Raw genomic sequence first — 18,677 nt, forward strand, 5'->3', positions numbered from 1 at the left:
AAACTATATAGACCTACTGAATCAGAATCTTGAAAACGGAGCTGGAGATCTATTTTTAGACACTTCCCAGGCTGATGATCCAGATCTAGGAACTACCAAACAATACAGTAGACTCTTTAACCTTGAGTCCTAAGCACATGGTAGAGCAGAAAACAAGCATGTTTTGGAAATAGACTGTCCTCAAAACCTGGCTTTGTAGCTGTGTAGCTTTGGGAACAGCACTTAAGTGCTTCTGAACTTTACACTTGCCTTACAGAGTTGTGATGTACTACAGCTATAAAAGGGCCCAATGCAAAGCAGACAGTCAATAAATGGAGGCTGGGAATTCCCTGGCAGTCCAGTGGTTAGCACTCTGAGTTTTCACTGCTGAGGGCCCAGGTTTGATCCCTGGTCAGGAAACTAAGATCCCACAAGCTGTGAGGCACACCCAAAAAAATTAAAAATAAATAAATAAACGGAAGCTGTTTTACTAATAGTGAATTCCACATTTAATTCAATCCATAGCCTCAGGCTTGCTTCTGTGAGAACTCAGTACTCTGTCTGGGACACAAGCTGATCATAAGTTTTTTTTTTTTTTTGCTTCAACTATCAGATATCTCTAATCTGCTAGAGTATCTAGGAGATGTTTTTACTCTCCAGGAACGAATCTATCAATCTCTCTCCTGTTTTCTACTAAATCACTATATCCCAACTGCTGCTTGATGGCAAAAAAGCTACTGGTTTACAAAACTTTTATTCTACGGAATCCTTAAAATCTATAAAATTACAAAAGCTAGTTTGTGATAGACCAGGCAGGTCACTTAAACCCTAATTTAAAGTCATCAATGAAAATTTTGTCTTAATAAATGGAGGGAGATTAAAAATTTAAATATAGTTATGAATGAACTTAATCTATAATTATACCATTTAGCTACATAGTTACAGTAACATATACAGTACTGTTAGGAAAAGACTTCGCTAAAAAAAAACCTTTCAAACCACCCATCACTCAAGACCATCAATGGTTCCCAACAACCTAGAAGAGATAAAATTCATATTTTTTAAGGCTGGAAAGAAATGCAGAGATTCTCTTTTCCAGGCCATCACTAATTTAATCTCCCTTTTCTCCAAGTTTACTTCCCACGTATGGTCACAGGACAGCTTCCATATGAAACATTTCTCTCACTTATTTCTTCCTCTTTTCTTGTGCATTCTAGATTATGCTTCCCTTCCACACTCCCATGCACACCAATCCAAATCCCTCTCCCACTCAGGGCCTGAAAACAGTTCCACGGAGCTTTGCCTAACCACCACCACTCTCTTGTAAACTTTAAGACTATTTGTGCCTTTCATATGACTCTAAATAATATATCAGCTCAGTCTATCATATACTCTCCCATAGGAATATCACCTTACAATTACACAGAACTTCAGTCTCCAAGGTATATATGTATATACAATTTTATATTTGATCCTAATAACTCTGAGAAAGATAGGTAAAGCAAGATTACCTCATTTTCACAGATGAACCAACATGTCTTAAATAGTTAAAAGAGTACCATAACTAATTATTTTTAGAGTTTGGATTAGAATCCAAATGTCCTAATTTCCAGCCTAGTTCTCTTTCTACACACGATAAGATATAAATACTTAAACTCTGGTTCCCGAAAGGTATGCCAAAACACTCTAGCAAATTCACAGGTGCTCTACAGGATTTTTAATTTTTGAGGGTAACAACAATGAATACTTGCTGTCTGCCACTCACAGAGTATACTACCATCTTGAGGTAGCTCACAGTTTTAATATTAGATTGTACTACATGCCCTTTGTTGGTATATTTTTGTGAAGCTGGGTTTTCAGCAGTTGCTGTAACAAAAGCAAGTATTGTGCAAAATTCAATGTGAAATAGGAAACGAGGCTGCTGGTGTCCAATCTGATTCCAACATTTGAGAAGTCTGCAGTGACTAATAGGTATACATATCCCAATAGTAATTAATTATGGTTATATAAGAATAAAATTACTTTTCTCTTTCAACTTTCGTGTATAATTTTTTAAATGGCTATCAAGTTGAAACACAAATACTTCTTTTTAATTATTTGGACTTAACTACAAAGGTGAATTAAAAATTATCTGCACTCCGGTTATATTAAAACTTCTATTGGCATCACTGTCTTATCAGTGCTTTCCGTTTAAGGCTACTGTCTCCCCAAGTCACTGCTGTGCATGTGTGAATCAGTTTATTTGCAACTATGGTCTAAGCGAAAATGAATGCCCCACTTGTGATCTACACGAAAGAAGAGCAGTGTTCAGTGATTTGTTTTTTGTGGTCTGAGGGTGTGCACGTCCACACACTTCTGCCCACACTGTCGACACTGCGAAAACTTCGTTTTGAGGTTTTTAAAGAACCCTCCCTATAGTCCTGATCTTGCTCCATCGGACTTTCACCTGTGTGGTCCCCTGAAAGCAGCCCTACAAGGACGAAGATTCACTTTTGGTGAAGAAGTGAAGACGGCGGTGCATTTGAGGCTTGCCGCTCAGCCTAAAACATTTTTTAATGAGGGAATACAAAAGCTTGTTGACAGATGGACAAAGTGTATTGAAAAGCAAGTAGAAGGGCTTCCCTGGTGGCACAGTGGTTAAGAATCTGCCTACCAACACAGGGGACATGGATTCGAGCCCTGGTCCGGGAAGACCCCACGTGCTGCGGAGCAACTAAACCCGTGTGCCACAACTACTGAGCCTTAGCTCTAGAGCCTGTGAGCCGCAACTACTGAGCACACATGCCACAACTACTGAAGCCTGAGCACCTAGAGCCCGTGCTCTACAACAAGAGAAGCCATCGCACTGAGAAGCCTGTGCATCACAGTGAAGAGCAGTCCCTGCTCACTGCAACTAGAGAAGGCCCTCACGCAGTAACGAAGACCCAACACAGCCAATAAATAAAACTAAACAAATAAATTAAAAAAAAACAGAAAAGCAAGGAGATTATGTTGAAAAATGATGTGCTTGTCTTTTCTAAAAGTTAATTAAAATAAATCCTACAGCCAGAGTGCAGATAATTTTTGACTCACCTCATACTTAATAAACAAAACTGTGTTTCTTTTGGCTTAGGGGTACCATGAAAATTTTTGAGGCAATATGGGTGCTATAAATTGAGAAAGTCTGGGTCTCTCTGCTTCTCATGTTACATATGGAAAAGTTCCTGTGGTAAGGAACTATATGCTAAGCTCCTGGTATGTGACAGTGCACAGCACAGTTGTAACTAAATCACAATTTGCATACCAGTAGCCCATTGGCCAAATCTGGCCTGCGGCGTTTTAAAAGAAACTCGAGCCAACATTTAAAAACCAGGAGAATTAGTATACAAATATAAATGTCTACCTTCTTTTTTGCAAAATAGTACCAAGCAACACTAGACCTGCACTATTGCTGGGCAATTATCAGCTGGAGCTGGAGCACATGCCTTAGTATCCATCACTCACATTTTCTAATCATGGGCACTTAAATCAGACTAACTGTGTTAATGTCATTATCTGTCCTCTAAAAGCCTGCATTTGTGACTCTTCATCCTCACACAGTAGAGCTAACAACTTATTGAAAGCAAAAGCATGGAATAGAACTAAAAATACAATAGGAAATCAGTGTCAGGCAAGCCCTAGGAGAGAGAAGACTGAATCTTTACTCCCTCCCTCTGCCACAATCTAGCTGTACAATCTGAGGCAAAAACTTCTCTTGCTTCAGTTTCCTGATCTGTCAGATGAAGATAATCTCTTCTATCAACTTCAAAGGATCAATAAAATAAGTGTTAAGCACTTCAGAAACCCTTTCAAATGCTACTTTAAAAAAAATCCAAAACTCCATAAACCTCTGAAGTTATAGTCTCTCTCTTCTTGCACTTACCTTGAGAATTTTAACAACAACTTTTTCATTATTTGTGATGTTGATGGCTTCAAATACTTCACTGTATTTACCCCGGCCTAATTTTCTAACAAGCTGGTAGTCATCTTGATTTCTGGGAACAAAAAGAGTCAAAGTCACAATGATTTAAAAAGTACAAATTACCAAGCACTAACTCAACTTACAAAACTATAGCCAGTAGAGTAAAAGAAATAAGAGGTATTTCAAATAATTCCCAAATTGGCTTCTTTGTATTTTAAAAAATTTGGCCAATTAAAAATGTGCGTTACAAATCCTAGAATTAAAAAATTTAAGCCTTTCAGTTATTCTTTCAAATCCCAAGTTGCTCACATCTCTACTGATTACCACACATGGATAGCTTGTATTGGGGTTTGTTATATATGTTTGTCTCCAACAACAGGCGGCTTTCCCTTGGAAAATAATTTTTATATATTCCTGTGCCCCAGTGCCTGGCCCAGCATCGGCATCTAGCAGGAAGTCAATATAAGAATATTTCAATTCAGCCACACTTTGGGAGCAGCCGATTTTTAATGGGCTTCTTTGCAGATAAGTGGCTTTCAAACATATAGGTTTTACCACCAACTTGCCCTCCAAGTAATGGGGTTTGCAAACCACACTTACAGATCATGAACCATAGTTAGGTGTCCCTTCCCCTACTTTTACCCATATTCCAAGACCACTAAGCAACATTAGAGGTGGGAAATAATAAGGGAAATGCCAACATTTTCTCCCTGCCTCTGCTTACAACTTAGAGAGGTTTGCTCTAAAGAATGATAGTCTTTTCAATAAGGCCTAAGTGCTATTCTGCTAGAGACACTGAAAATTCAACATATAAAAAATCAGCCATTCATTTCAGCAAGCAGCTAAAAAGAAAGTGAATGAACAGAAAAGGCAAAGGTACTAAGGACAATGGACAATATAATAATCATGGCAGGTCTAGGTAAGGAAGCTCTTAGTTCTGCTTGAGTTCTTTTCCCGTGGAAGGGCAAGGAAAACGAATGCAAGCAAACAAATAGCACCCATGCCAAAAACTCAAAAGGGCTGTTTAGTGCCATTTAAGCAGAACTAAATGCAAAACACTTAATTTGAAGAGAGTGGTTGAAATTTCTGCAGTAAAACTCAGGTATTCTAGGGTGCAAAGTATGTAAGAGGAAAATTGTTAGATTATCAATAATGATAACACCTACTGGCATTATACCAGGGTTCTTGATGATATCTTTGAAGCACACTGTGCCTTCTTGTGCAAAGGTAATGTACTTACTGCTACGAATCATGGCCCAATTAGGATTAAAACACACCCTATACAATTACTGAAGACTATCTTTAACCATTTATACACTATGAAAATCACATGTGGACAGAATATAAAATGTAGCGTATGGGAGCTGCAGCTTTACTGAGTTTTCAAATTGCTATCCTTTGCATTTGAATATCAAAATAACTTTATCATAAAAGGTATGACCTGATCAATTAAATACACACTATGTTGGGACAGGAAACGCAAACATCCAAATGAGACTGCAAAGAGAATTAGGAGGGCAAACACAGCTGTTTAGGCAGACCGCAACTCTTCAGGATGGAATCTGGGCTGAATTTCATGTTACATATGGCTAGCCTCATGATAAGGGCAAATGTTTTAAGGGTTTAAGTTTGCTTCTTATCAGAAAGAGGACACTGTTCTGGAGAAATTTTATCCTTCAGTATCGTCATGGGACAACATTAGCTGACCTCAAAAATACTTTATGTAAGAGTTTGGTATTTTCAGTCTCTTAAGTATTAATTCTCAGCTAACTGCAAAGCCCTTAGCTGAGTAAGCTAATAGGTAACTCTCTGTTAACCAGCTTTATATACAGAATATATACATCAGAGAAAAGAATAAGAGACTAATGGGTTTAAAGGATAAATCCACCAACACTGTTAATTTGCCAAAGCCAATACCCAGTTTCTTTACTGTAGAAGAAAACAAAAATTGGGTTCAATCTTGAGGTTTATAAATGCAAAGTCAGGGAAGTTTCCTGATGTAAATTACTCAACAAATCCACAAGAGTCAGCCCTTTGGGTGATACAGTGAAGTAAATGGAAATTATTACCCCCATTCCACCACATGTGACTCGTAATCCCAGTACTCTCGGGGTCTGTGTGTATTAACATCTGTGTAAACTCTGGCCCTGCTTGGCACGGGTCCCGACATGTCAGACAGGTTGGCGGACAAAGCTGGACTTGATGTTTAGAGAGCTGGCAGTCACTGTGTTGAGAGGCAGCTGGGGGCAAGACCTTCAGACCTGTTTTCTTCAAACTGCAGAAACAAAACACACAAAGGCCAAGGAACCATGTTTAAAAAGCATATGGGAAATAAAAAGATCATCCTACAGTGATGGCCTCAAATATACCTCTGGCTCTCCTACCTGTTAACCAATGAATATATCCCAAGTGTGCCAATCACAGTGTTTCCTAAAACATGGGGAAAAATTAATATACCAAAACTCCAAGAAACATATTTAAACCTATACTGGCCCTAATCGTATTCTACAAAGTAGTCTGTTACCTCTTTATCTAAAGTTCAGATGCTCTTTATAAGACAGCCTGAAAGAGAAGAATGGCACCAAGGATAAACCCATCTGCATTCCTACTGTTTATACATTCTACAAAAAGTATTAGCAAGAACAGTACTTTCCTTTCAACAGCTTTCTACAGCTCAAGGAGGGGTGCTACAAGGCCCAAGAACACAAACCTTAGTCTGACTCTAATATTTGATGAAACCAGGAAGAGAACAAAGACTTGTTCTCATATATCAAAGTTCAATGTCATTTTATTATTTGGGGAACCTTATGTAATAATCGGTAGGCGAATGATCACCATTTGAAAGACATACTTGATTTCATTAAAAAAAGAGAGAGAGAAACCAGTAATTTCCTCCTAATTTATTTAATATAGGAGCAAGCTTAATAAAACTAGTAGAAGACAGTAATATATATTGGCTGAACTAATGCAGAATTTGATAAAAGCTGGTGAAATTTTAGAAATGTGTTTTCTACAAAATCAATAAACTAAGTCTCCGTTATCATGTCTTCCTTGACCACTCCAATCTGGTTATCTCCATTCTCTGAGACACCTACAGCATTTGTTGATTTCCCTTACTCTGCATTTAGTTACAAATGTACTGAGGAAACATCCTTTTGTTTGATAGGACGCTGTCCGATGCATAAATCACTGAATAAAGCCAATCATTTTTAAAAAATATATTGAGTCTCCAGATGTTATAACCTGAGGAAGACACATCACCCATGCACTTTCTGGCCAAGATTGTGTAACCTCAACCTAATTACATGGAAAAGACAAACAGAAAATGAGGAGGCTTCTATTAAAAAAAGTCAGGGGTGGGGAGTAACATACTGTGCTCTTCAAAAATGTCAATATTATAAAAGATAAAGGAAGGTTAAAGAGACATGATGACTAAATACAACGTCCTACCCTAGACTGTATCCTGTGCTAGAAGGGAGAAAATACTATTAAAAAAAAAATACTATCAAATGAAATGACAAAACTGGATTTATATTAGGTGTATACACACATGGTAAAACAAATGGGGTAAAATATTACAATAGGTAAATCTGGGTAAATGGGGATACAGATGTTTGTACTATTTTTATTTTGTTGAAACGTATTTTTAAAAATTGTGGTAAAATATACATAATACAAAATTTACCAATCTAACAATGTTTAAGCATACAGTTCAGAGGCATTAAGTACATTCACATTCCTGTACAACCATCACCACAACATCTATCTCTAAAAATTTTTCACCATCTCAAACTGAAACTCTGTACCCATTAAACACCAACTCCCTCCTTCCCCAGCTCCTTATATAATCACCATTCTATTTTTCATCTCTGAGTCTGACTACTCTAGGTACCTCACAGAAGTGGAATTGTGGAATATTTGTCCTTTTACATTTGGCTCACTTCATTTACCACGTCATCAAGGTTCATTCATGTTGTAGCATATGCCAGAATTTCCTTCTGTTTTAAGGCTGAATATCTCCATTGTATGTATATACCATATTTTGTCTATCCATTCATTCATCAATAGACACTTGGGTTGTTTCCACCTTTAGGCTACTGTGAATAACACTGCTATGAACACTGATTTACAATTATCTTCTGGAGTTCCTGCTTTCAACTCTTTTGGGTGGACTTGTGGGTCATATGGTAATTCTATCTCTAACTTTTTGAGGAATCACCACACTCTTTCCCACCATGGCTGCATCATTTTATATTCCCAGCAGCAATGCACAAAGGTTCCAATTTCTCCACATCCTCCCCAGCAATTATGTAACATTTTTTTTAATAGCAGCATCCTAATGGGTATAAAGTGGTATCTCATTTTGGTTTTGACTGGTACTTCCCTTATTGATGCTGAGCACTTTCTCAGGTGTTTACTGGCCATTTATTTGTCTTCTTTGGAGAAAAAACTATTCAAGTCCTCTATTTAAAAAAAAAAAATTGGGGGGGGGGGGTTTGTTGAGTTGTAGGAAGTCCTTATATATTCTGGATATTAATCCCTTATCAGATATGTTATTTGCAAATACTTTCTCCCATTCTATACGTTGCCTTTTTATTCTGTTGATGGTGTCCTTTGATGCATAAAACTTTGAAATTTTGATGAACTCTAATTTGTCCATTTTGTCTTGTTGTCTGCACTTGTGGTACCATATCTGTACTATTTTTATTTGTCCCTTGTAAATTTGAAGTCACTAGCAAGTAAAAAGTTTTTAAAAATGGGTATAAGAAAACTGAGGCCCAGAAAGGGAGAATTTACCTATAATCACATACCTACTTAACAGCAGATCAAGGACAAGAAACCAAACTTCTGATTCTTGTGACAGTAATCTTTTCTTGCCACGTAATCATAAATTAGTTAGATAACAATAGCTAACATCTATAAGAATTCACTTTGTGCTTTATGCGAATTATTTTGTTATCCTTACTACACAAGCAACTGGTAAGGAAGGTTACCATTATACCCACTTTACATATGAGGAAAATGAAGTATAGAAAAGTTAAGTAAGTTGTCAAAGGACACACAGCTAGAAGGAGCTGATGACATTCAACCAGACTACAAAACAGAGATAACTGTATTCACCTCTCAGGTTTGTGGTGAGGATTCAATGAGCTAATGTAATAAGCGTAGTGTTTAGAACTGTGCCTATCTGAGAGCTCTATGAGACTCATTTACAACAATCTGCATGTTCTTTCCAATGCTGTATTTAAGCTGGAGCTTAGCTACTACACCAAAAAGTCAGTCAGAAGAGATGTTTCCTCATGCCCAGTTTCAGTGGCTTAAAGCTTTTAGAGGAAGAGCGAGAGAGACTGGGATGGGTCCTAAAGTGTGGCAAACAATGAAACTCCCACTCCTCCCATAATACATGAGATCAAAAGAGCCATGTGTCTACTTATGAATTCTCCCATTCATAAAACCCCCTATAACTTGCCTCTGTTCAGCTCTAGGGTCCCATATGTGTATAATTTAAATGGCCAGAAAACAACAAAATCGTTCAAATACTTATTAAAAAGTGGACCGAAACTATCTTTAAAATTATTTCCAAATATTTATTTCTTTGGTTTTATAAAACAACCTGGGTGATAATAACCTACTGTATCTTTATCTAATATTAATTCATTATAAACAGACAGACACACACACCCCCCCAAACAAGCAAAAAACCAGAAAGCAGACACTTTTATTATCATAACTTTTCTTCTTCCCAAAGAAACAAGGTCATTTGTGCTTTAGGAATGCTGGCTTTTTTGGTGACTATTATCACTGCACTAACAATAGCAAAAGATACTAGGGAGATGGGTAAAGGTGTGTGTATGTGTGCAAACAGCCAAAACAGTACAGAAAACAGCACTGAACCAGTAGAAATACTGTCCCAGGAATTTATGAATTTTAGTAATATTAAACTTTTAAGTTCTTACCTTCTCTAAAAGAGTATCTTTCTCTTCAGTCTCTATATTCCTTTATAGGTATTTTATTCTTTCTATTGATATTCTATACCTATAAGACACCCTTTAACTGTGGATCTCAAAGCTTTTCCCCAATGAACTTAAGAAGTTTGTAAAATCAGCACAAATTTAATAACTGGGACTAGATGCAACAGGGTGATGAAGCAAGCAGTGGAGTCCTGGTTCAAAACTCTAATTGGCTACAGACCTCTACTGGGCTTCTTCCAGCTTTTGACTCATCACTCATAAAACCTGCCCAGCTGCACTTGCAGACTGAAGGGAAGCTCAAATGAGATGATCTTCCAGAAAGGGCTCAGAAACACCAAACGTATGTAAATTATTATCAAATGATTACTATGCCATTGTTTGTTATTGAAAACTAATAAGCAGAAGCCTACCCTTAAAAGGCTACGATCTTCATTCTTAGTATTCTTCAAAATACAAAAATTATAAGAGCTGTGGTTAACTCCCAGCTTCTGAGGGCCAACTCATGGGTGGACATGCCATTACAAAAAGACCTCATTTCTCCATGGAAATCATCTGACTTATATGGAAAATAATCCCCAACTCCCATTTATTAGCCCATGTATCAGTCACACGCTTATCACCCAATCTTCTTCTGCTCTCATAAGGCCTTGGCATTCTCAGAGAAGAGCAGAGCAAGACTATTCACTAATGAAAACTCCTGAGATTCTCAAGTACTTGTTTGACCTTTGCAGCTTTGTGCCTCATCAACTGGGACCTAATTTATGAACTGGTGAATTCTGATTCTCCACTGGGAGGACAACTAGCTACCTTGCAGTAACCCAAAGAGGTGCTTCATTTTACTGTCATGCATACCAAATAATCTGCTTAGAGTAAGAGAGTCATTTGTATAAATATTCCAAATAGTTGGCCTTCATTAAATATGTGGGGAAAAGAAAATGGGGGTGGAGGTGGGATGGGGAGGGGTGTGTATGTTCTTAAACTATAGCTCGACAACTTCAGATAAATAAAATGGTGCAAGGAGGGATGAGGGAGGGCGATGGAATGGGGCAAAGAGGGGATGTGAAAAGAAAGAAAAAAGAAGATAAACATTATTCTACTCAGAAATACTATTTCACTTGTACCGCTGTAAACGTGTATGTATATTCGCATGTAGCCTAACAGGAAGGAAATACAGGGACAGCCTAAACCTCTCAATTATAGATTTGGTTCTTTCAGGCATTCCTTCCTTTGTTCATCCCTTAAATATATGAACATCTACTATGAAAAAGTATTATGCTAGGTCTCGGGAATATAATGAGAAAGGCAGAACAAGGGTGAGACAAATATGCCTTTTTAAGATTTTATCTGCAGGTTAAGGATAATGGAAATTCAACGAAGAATTTTAAGCAGAAAAGTGACCCATATGTACATTCTGAATAAATTTACTCTGGCTGAGTGTGAGACAGGCAGAGAAAATAGTTTCAGGGAAACAGAAAGCTATCAACAGTAGTCCCTATGTGAGAGAGAGGATGAAGGCCTGACCTGTGGTGGTAGAAATGGCGATAAGTGAACTAATATGATGAACAAAATTAATGGTGTAATAAAATCAATAGCTCTGGGTGGACTGGATAATGGGGTAAGGAGTGGAAGTGACTTTTAGATTTCTGGCTAGACTATTGATGCCATTCATGGAGACAGAAAACATTCTGGAAGAGAGCTCACAAGTCAGGTTTTGAACATAAGGTTAAAATGGCTCTTTGACATATTGAAAAGAGTACTGAATAGGCAATTAGGTATTACAAGTCTGGAGCTAAAAGAATTTTTCAGCTTTAAATATTTACCCCCCCCCCCCCCCCACCTCTGCCCCAGCATCCTATATGGCAGGCATTTCTCTTCCTCATCTACAGATAAGAAACCAGCCTAAGTAAATTCAGTAGCTTTACCAGAAATATCCAGTAGAGATGGAGCTAGGATTCAAAGCCATGGTGGCTGGCCTCCAAGGTTCATGTCTTTCCATTCCTATCAAACCGAACTTATCACTTTTTACATCATATAGTTGTCTTCAAACCTTAATTTCCTTATTAGACCCTTAGCTCCTTGAAGTTAAGATCCACTATCTAATTCATCTTTTTACTTTACAGCAAGCTCAAGGCTTTGCATTTTGTAGGATGTTCAGTAAATATTATTCATCGATCAAATCAATGCTGGTTTATTTTCAAAAGATGAAATTGCCTCCAAAAGGTAGTACCCTTAAACACTTCAGGTCATCTGGTACATAGCTAGGAAAACTAAAAGACTAACTCAAGGGTTCTTGAGTAATTTTCCCTTCACACTCTCTCGCCCCTCCCCCTCCCCATATTATAGCTTCTTCTACTAAATAACAGGGCCATAGTTAAGATTTGTCTTTTTCTCCCACAACAATTAGAATTAAGAGAATACTGAAGAAACTTTAGTTTAGCAATTTTTACAATGGCTTATCTCAAAGTTGGGAAAAGTGCTTGAGTCCTGAGTATCCTGAAGGTTAATTCTCCTATCCACCATCCACAATACAAGTATACCTTAAAAAAATATAACTTACAGAAAGAGTATTACCTTTCCTTTTAATTTCCATTTTAAATGACTTTGCTTAGTCCTTACTGTCCCCATGTATTGCATAAAAGGAGATGTAACTTTTGTGGCTAACAATTTCAGATCACTACTTCTATTTTAAAAGCCCTCAGACTTGACTGAAGACATGGCTAAGTTTTGTTTGTTCAATGCTTAGCCTAAAAAAAGCCAATTAATCAACTATGAAAAATTATCCTGTCAACAAAATTTTCCCTACTAAAGTCAGACCATACCTGCAACCAAAGCCAATTATTAATACATGGCTCTGCTTCACCTATTCTTTAATAAAATGCAAGGAAATGAAAACTTCATTAAATCATCAGGCTAAAATATGTACTGCCAAAGTAATAAGTTTATTGACATAAGTGTAACAGAACTAATTAATTTCAATAAAAACTCCTTTTGCCCTCTTCAGTCAGTCTCTCCCTCTAATCTCTTCTACTCCATGTGATTTCTGTTTTTCAATCTGGCAACTAAAAAAAGAAAATTAGAGGCTTAGTAAATGGTCCAATATCAGAAAACTCAACAAGTCTAATCAATCATTTGTGCTAATGTATTTTTATAGATCAATTTTCTAGTATTAGAACTGGAAAAGATTATTCTGGAACTCTAAAAAATTTTTCAAGCTGTTAAACAGTTTTATTATGTCTTTTAAGCCTAATGTTTATTAATGTTTCTTAGGGTCTCCATCTTAAAAAAAAAATTCCCCCACCCATCCCTAGATCAACTGTGGTGAATGAAGAAAAACTCATATTCATCCAGACTGGACAAAGAGTTCTATAGCAAAGAATGAGAAACGTGCTTATATTGCACTGACTGCATGACTTGACCACCTGTTTAAAGGAAAAGCAGTTGTATGAGGAAAAAACACCTTTGAAGCACTGTGGCAGACAACGAACTCTTCTTAGCAATCAGGCAGCATAAACTGGTAAGAGGATTTGTGGAACAAACTATGTATATGTTTTTGCCTTGTTGTAGAAGCAAAGACATTTAGTCATACAAACTTGTCCTTTCCTCTTTTAAAGTGGCACTGTTTAGAAGGCCAAATGAACACAAAAAAAGCATAAGTAGTTATTACTATCTGAATTACTTATTTCAAATGTCTATAGTTGCCCTTAATTTCCAATTATCTCCTTTCAAATCAAGAGCAGAATGTTCATTAAGTATTTATCTAATACTTATTATGTACCAGGAAACATGCTTGATTGCCAGGAAGGGATCCTTTCTCTAGGCCCTGGAGAATAAAGAGAAAGTAATTCTGCCCTCCAACAAAGAAAACAGACCAGTACAATCTCAAGTGACCAGTGCTTGAAAGAATCAAGTCAGGGTGCTCTGAAGGAACTGAAGGGAATTTAAGTCACCCACCAACCCAGTATCATCCATTCAACAAATATTTATGGAGTACCTCAATGTTTTGAAGGATGCACAGGAAGTATTCAGATGAAAAACACCAAAACAAGAAATTGTAAAGCACAATTCTCTAAGTTAGGAATTTTAAAGACCTACAATTTTGTACCACAAAATGACCTAAAGCTGGCACACCTTGTTATCCTCTATAACAGCGGTCCCCAACCTTTCTGGCACCAGGGACTGGTTTCATGGAAGACAATTTTTCCTCAGACAGGGTTGGGGGGTGGGGTTCAGGCGGTAACGCGAGCAATGGGGAGCAGCAGATGAAGCTTTGCTTGTTTGCCTGTCAGTTACCTCTGGCTGTGCGGCCCAGCTCCTAACAGATCACAGACGGGTACTGGTCCGCGGCCCAGGGGTTGGGGACCTCTGTTCTATAAGAAGCACATCAGATCAACAACTTTTTAATATCTAATCTGGGGGACTTCCCTGGTGGCGCAGTGGTTAAGAATCCACCTGCCAATGCAGGGGACACGGGTTCGATCCCTGGTCCAGGAAGATCCCACATGCCACAGAGCAACTAAGCCCATGCACCATAACTACTGAGCCTGCGCACCCTAGAGCCCATGTGCCACAACTATTGAGCCGGGGTGCTGCAGCTACTGAAGCCCGTGAGCCTAGAGCCCGTGCTCCGCAACAAGAGAAGCCACTGCAATGAGAAGCCTGCGCACTGTAATGAAGAGTAGCCCCCACTCACCAAAACTAGAGAAAGCCCACACACACCAACAAAGACCCAACACAGCCCCCACCCCCCCCCCAAAAAATCTAATTTGGAAAACACTAGTGTACTCTACTGCACTGTTACTGTATGTGCCCCTCTTCCCCAAAACAATCATTAATTTTCAACCATTGCACTTTAGATCTCATTCTCTTCCTTTCTCCACTCCAAAAAATCAGTTCTACTGCAGAGGTCACAAAGCAAAATGCCTGGAAAGGACAAGTAGCTGGAGTGTGTAGATGATCCCCAAAAGTGTGATTGCTTCTCAGTTTTCAAAGTAAGAAATCAAGATTTTCGCAAGTAACTTTCCTGTTTTGAATAATGGCGGGCTAGGTTACTTAGGTCAACTCTCCTATCGAGAACCAATGAGAATGGATTAAACGTACACACACCCCCCCCACACACCCATCTCTCTCTCACATTCTTAAATAAGACAGATAAGCATATAGCCAAAAGTGAAGAGAAAATGAGAACTCAGAGAAGTTAGCAAGCAAGGAAGCCCAAAGGGTCTTTGTTGATCCCTGAAAATTAGAATTTTATTCTGACAGATACCAAAGCCCAGGGCTCTCACAAAGCGAGGAGTCCCTCTTCATGATAAATAAATGGAAGGAAGGAAGGAAGGAAAGGAGAGAGGGTGGGAGGGAGAATAAAGAGGAGGCCCTTATCACAAGCTGAGACTTGAGCGTTACAATCTTAGGGTGGGAGTGAACAGGGAGTAGAAGATCCAAGGAAGAATTATAGCCCTATAGAAGGAGTATCTGTTCTGAAGCTTGTTTTAAGGTGGCCCCTGGATCAGTAATGTCCACAGATAACTGACATGAGCAAGCTCGCTGTGGAGAAAAGTACCTTGCTGTGGGTTTCAAATGAATCCTACAAATAATTTTTCAAACACAATATCCAGCTTGTAAACAAACATAATTAGGCGCTGAAGACTCCAAGAGTAAGAACTGGCAGAAAAGAATAGACAACAGAAAAAAGCCCACAGAGACTTGACAACTATGTTGACTATGCCTATAGAAATGACGTAAGTTTCAAAATATCTGCAGGGAACAGGATACTTCAAAAAGTAACAGCAGATTTCAAAATGTGGAAGAACAAAATAGAACTTTTAGAAATAAAAAGTATCTGAAACAGGCTGATTTAATAGTAGATTCAGGGAGTTCCCTGGCGGTCCAGTGGTTAGGACTCTGTACTCTCACTGCCAAGGGTGCGGGTTCAATCCTTGGTCAGGGAACTAGGATCTCACAAGCTATGTGGCATGGCCAAAAAATTAAAAAAAAAAAAATTAAACAAACATGGATTCAACAAGGATGAAGAGAAAACTAAGGAATGGAAAATAGGCTAGAAATTATCCACAGTGGAGCAGAAAGGTCAAAACCATGAAAAAATAAGAGAATAATAATACTACGAAGTGGTTTGATATACTTTTATTTGGAACTAGAAGAAAAGAAGAAAACAGGACAGGGAGGAGGAAATAGCTGAAGAGGTTAACAGTTGAGAATTTTCCAGAAACAATTAGACATAATCACATTCCAGAAGCCAACAAATACCAAACAAATCAATAAAAAGAAATCACAACTAAACATACAATAAAACAGAAGAAAAACCAAAGATAAAGAGAAGACTGCATTCAAAGAAGCAACATTAGAACAGTTGTTTTTCCAAAAGCAACAATAAAGCCAAGACAGTTTAATACTTACAGTGTGCTGAAGGAAAAAATCCTGCCACATTAAAATTCTACATCCAGTAAGTATCTCTAAAGAAAGAAAATAAGGGACAATAATTCCACTTGCAAGATTTGAACTGAAAGAGAAAATAAAGAGCAAAATTTATGGAAAAATTCAAACACTGAATAATGATTAACATTAGACTTTGATAAGTTATGGCTCCAAGTTATAATATCTATGATGGTATCTTACTTATAGAACACAAATACCAGTATTTCCAAAACAGAAATATTGGAGGGCGGGGAATAAAATAAGAATCCAAAAGATGGTGAGAAAAAAAAAACCTCAGAACATAAGAAACGGAGAAAAAGTTAAACAGAAATATGACTAATTATATTAAATAAAAAAGAAACTAAACATTCTGGTAAAAGACAAAAGACTGTCAGACTGGATTACAAAAGGAAATCCAAATGAATCAGAATAACCAAACCTGTCTTGAAAAAGAAAAATAAAGCTAAAGGAATCATACTTTCTAATTTTAAGTTATTTATTACAAAGCTTACAGTTATAAACACTGTGTCATTAGCAAAGGCATAAAACATAAATCAATAGAACAGAATGGGGTATAGAAACAGACCCACACAAATATGGCCAATTGATTTCTGACAAAGATAGAAAAGCAGTCCAATGAAGAAAGGATAATCTTTTCTATAAATGGTCTTGGGAAACTTGGACATCCATATACAAAATCATGAGCTTCAATCTAAACCTCACACCTTCCAAAAAAAACAACTCATAATGGATTGTGGATCTAAATATAAAATGACCAAACCTTTATAAAAAAATCTTGTGATGTGAGATTAGGCAGAGTTCCTTACATGACACCAAAAGGACAATCCATGAAAGTAGAAATGGAAAGACTGGACCCCATCAATACAAAAACATTCCCGCTCTGTAAAAGACACTGTGAACGGGAAGAAAAAAATACCACAGATAGAATATATTTGCAAATCACATATCTGATAAAGGACATGTATGAAATACAAAGAACTCAACAATAAGAAAACACTCCAGTTAAAAAACAGTCAAAAGATCTGAACAGACACTTCACAAAAGGTCAAATTAAAATGAGATCCACAACAGAGCTATTAAAATAGCTAAAATTAAAAAAAAAAAAAAAAAATGACAACACCAAAAGCCGGTGAGGATGTAACAGAAACTAATTCAGAGCAACAGAAACTAATTCTTTCCTGATGAGAATGCAACATGATATAGCAATCTTGGAAAAATTTGGCCACTGATTATAAAGTTAAACACCATATAACTTAGTATTCCCACTCCTATGTATTTACTCAAGTGAACTGAGAATCTATGTTCACACAAAAATCTGTATGCAAATGTTGACAGCAGCTTTATTCATAATTGCAAAAACAAGGAAACAACCAAGATGTCCAACAGGTGAATGGATAAACAAATGGTGGTATAATCACACAACGGAGAACAAACTATTGATTTGTGCAACATGGATGAATCTTAAATATATTTTGTTAAGTAAAGGAGCCAGATCCAAAAAGCTAGATGTTGTATGTTTTCATTTATATGACACATTGAAAACAGCAAAACTATGAAGACAGAACATGAGTGACTGACACATGGAAACGCAACTGTTCTGTTTAATACTGCAGAGGTGGATTTATTTCTCTAAGTATTGTCAGAACCCATAGAACCGTGCACCACAGAGTGGACATTACTGGATGCAAATTCCTAGCTCTGTCCACTGAGAGCGTCTAGAAGCAATGTCAATGAGTAGCAACAAGAATAACTAGTGTCCAAACCTTGGTTTCTCAATATCTTTCTCCAATAAAAGGAATGAGGACTCTTTAGACAAATGGCTGATTCTAGGATCAGGGCAGGGAAAATATAAGATAGCCTGGCAAATCTTGTAGTCAAAGGGACATAGGAGCCAACCTGAAAGGGCTCCAACGGCAAAAGCCTGAACAATTTGAACAATAAAATATAATGACAGTATTAGATGGTAACCCCAAAGAATAAAATAAACATCCATGAGCCCACACTATATAAATGATTTAACAAATTAAAAAAATCTTTCTTACACAAGAATTCAACTTACACATGTACAAAGAAAAAAGGAAACAGAAAGTTACCACTAGATCAGCACAGTAATTGCTGCAGGCAAGATCTACTGACTGATGCTAAAATCAGTCAGTAAAACTTTTAAGAGAATAGGATATTTGCATAGCCTCTAAGTATCTCCTCCAAGATACTAACTACTATGTTTTTAACATATGTCCACAAATTATTTGATATGCCTCCCTCAAGGAGGTGGAGCTTAATGTTCCTCCTCTTGAAGACGGATTGGACTTAGGAAAACCCTTCTAATGAATAAG

At 37.4% G+C, this 18,677-nt stretch overlaps 1 protein-coding gene across 3 annotated transcripts in view; it reads right to left on the reverse strand.

Moving 5' to 3' along the window:
• The window catches only part of CSNK2A1 (casein kinase 2 alpha 1), a 52,524-nt gene that overhangs the window by 17,481 nt on the left and 16,366 nt on the right, over positions 1-18,677 (reverse strand). Inside the window, exons 2-4 of one of the 3 annotated variants that reach the window (XM_057701650.1) lie at positions 16,303-16,358; positions 5,989-6,194; positions 3,881-3,992 (exon numbers count right to left, since the gene is read on the reverse strand). In XM_057701650.1, the coding sequence (XP_057557633.1) occupies positions 3,881-3,992; positions 5,989-6,089 (213 nt within the window). In that variant the 5' untranslated portion in view covers positions 6,090-6,194; positions 16,303-16,358. Of the gene's footprint in view, positions 1-3,880; positions 3,993-5,988; positions 6,195-16,302; positions 16,406-18,677 lie in introns of all 3 variants that reach the window. The other 2 variants (XM_057701653.1, XM_057701652.1) reach the window with 2 other exon arrangements.

The sequence above is a fragment of the Hippopotamus amphibius genome, chromosome 12, assembly GCF_030028045.1.
Source record: "Hippopotamus amphibius kiboko isolate mHipAmp2 chromosome 12, mHipAmp2.hap2, whole genome shotgun sequence".
Lineage (NCBI taxonomy): Eukaryota > Metazoa > Chordata > Mammalia > Artiodactyla > Hippopotamidae > Hippopotamus > Hippopotamus amphibius.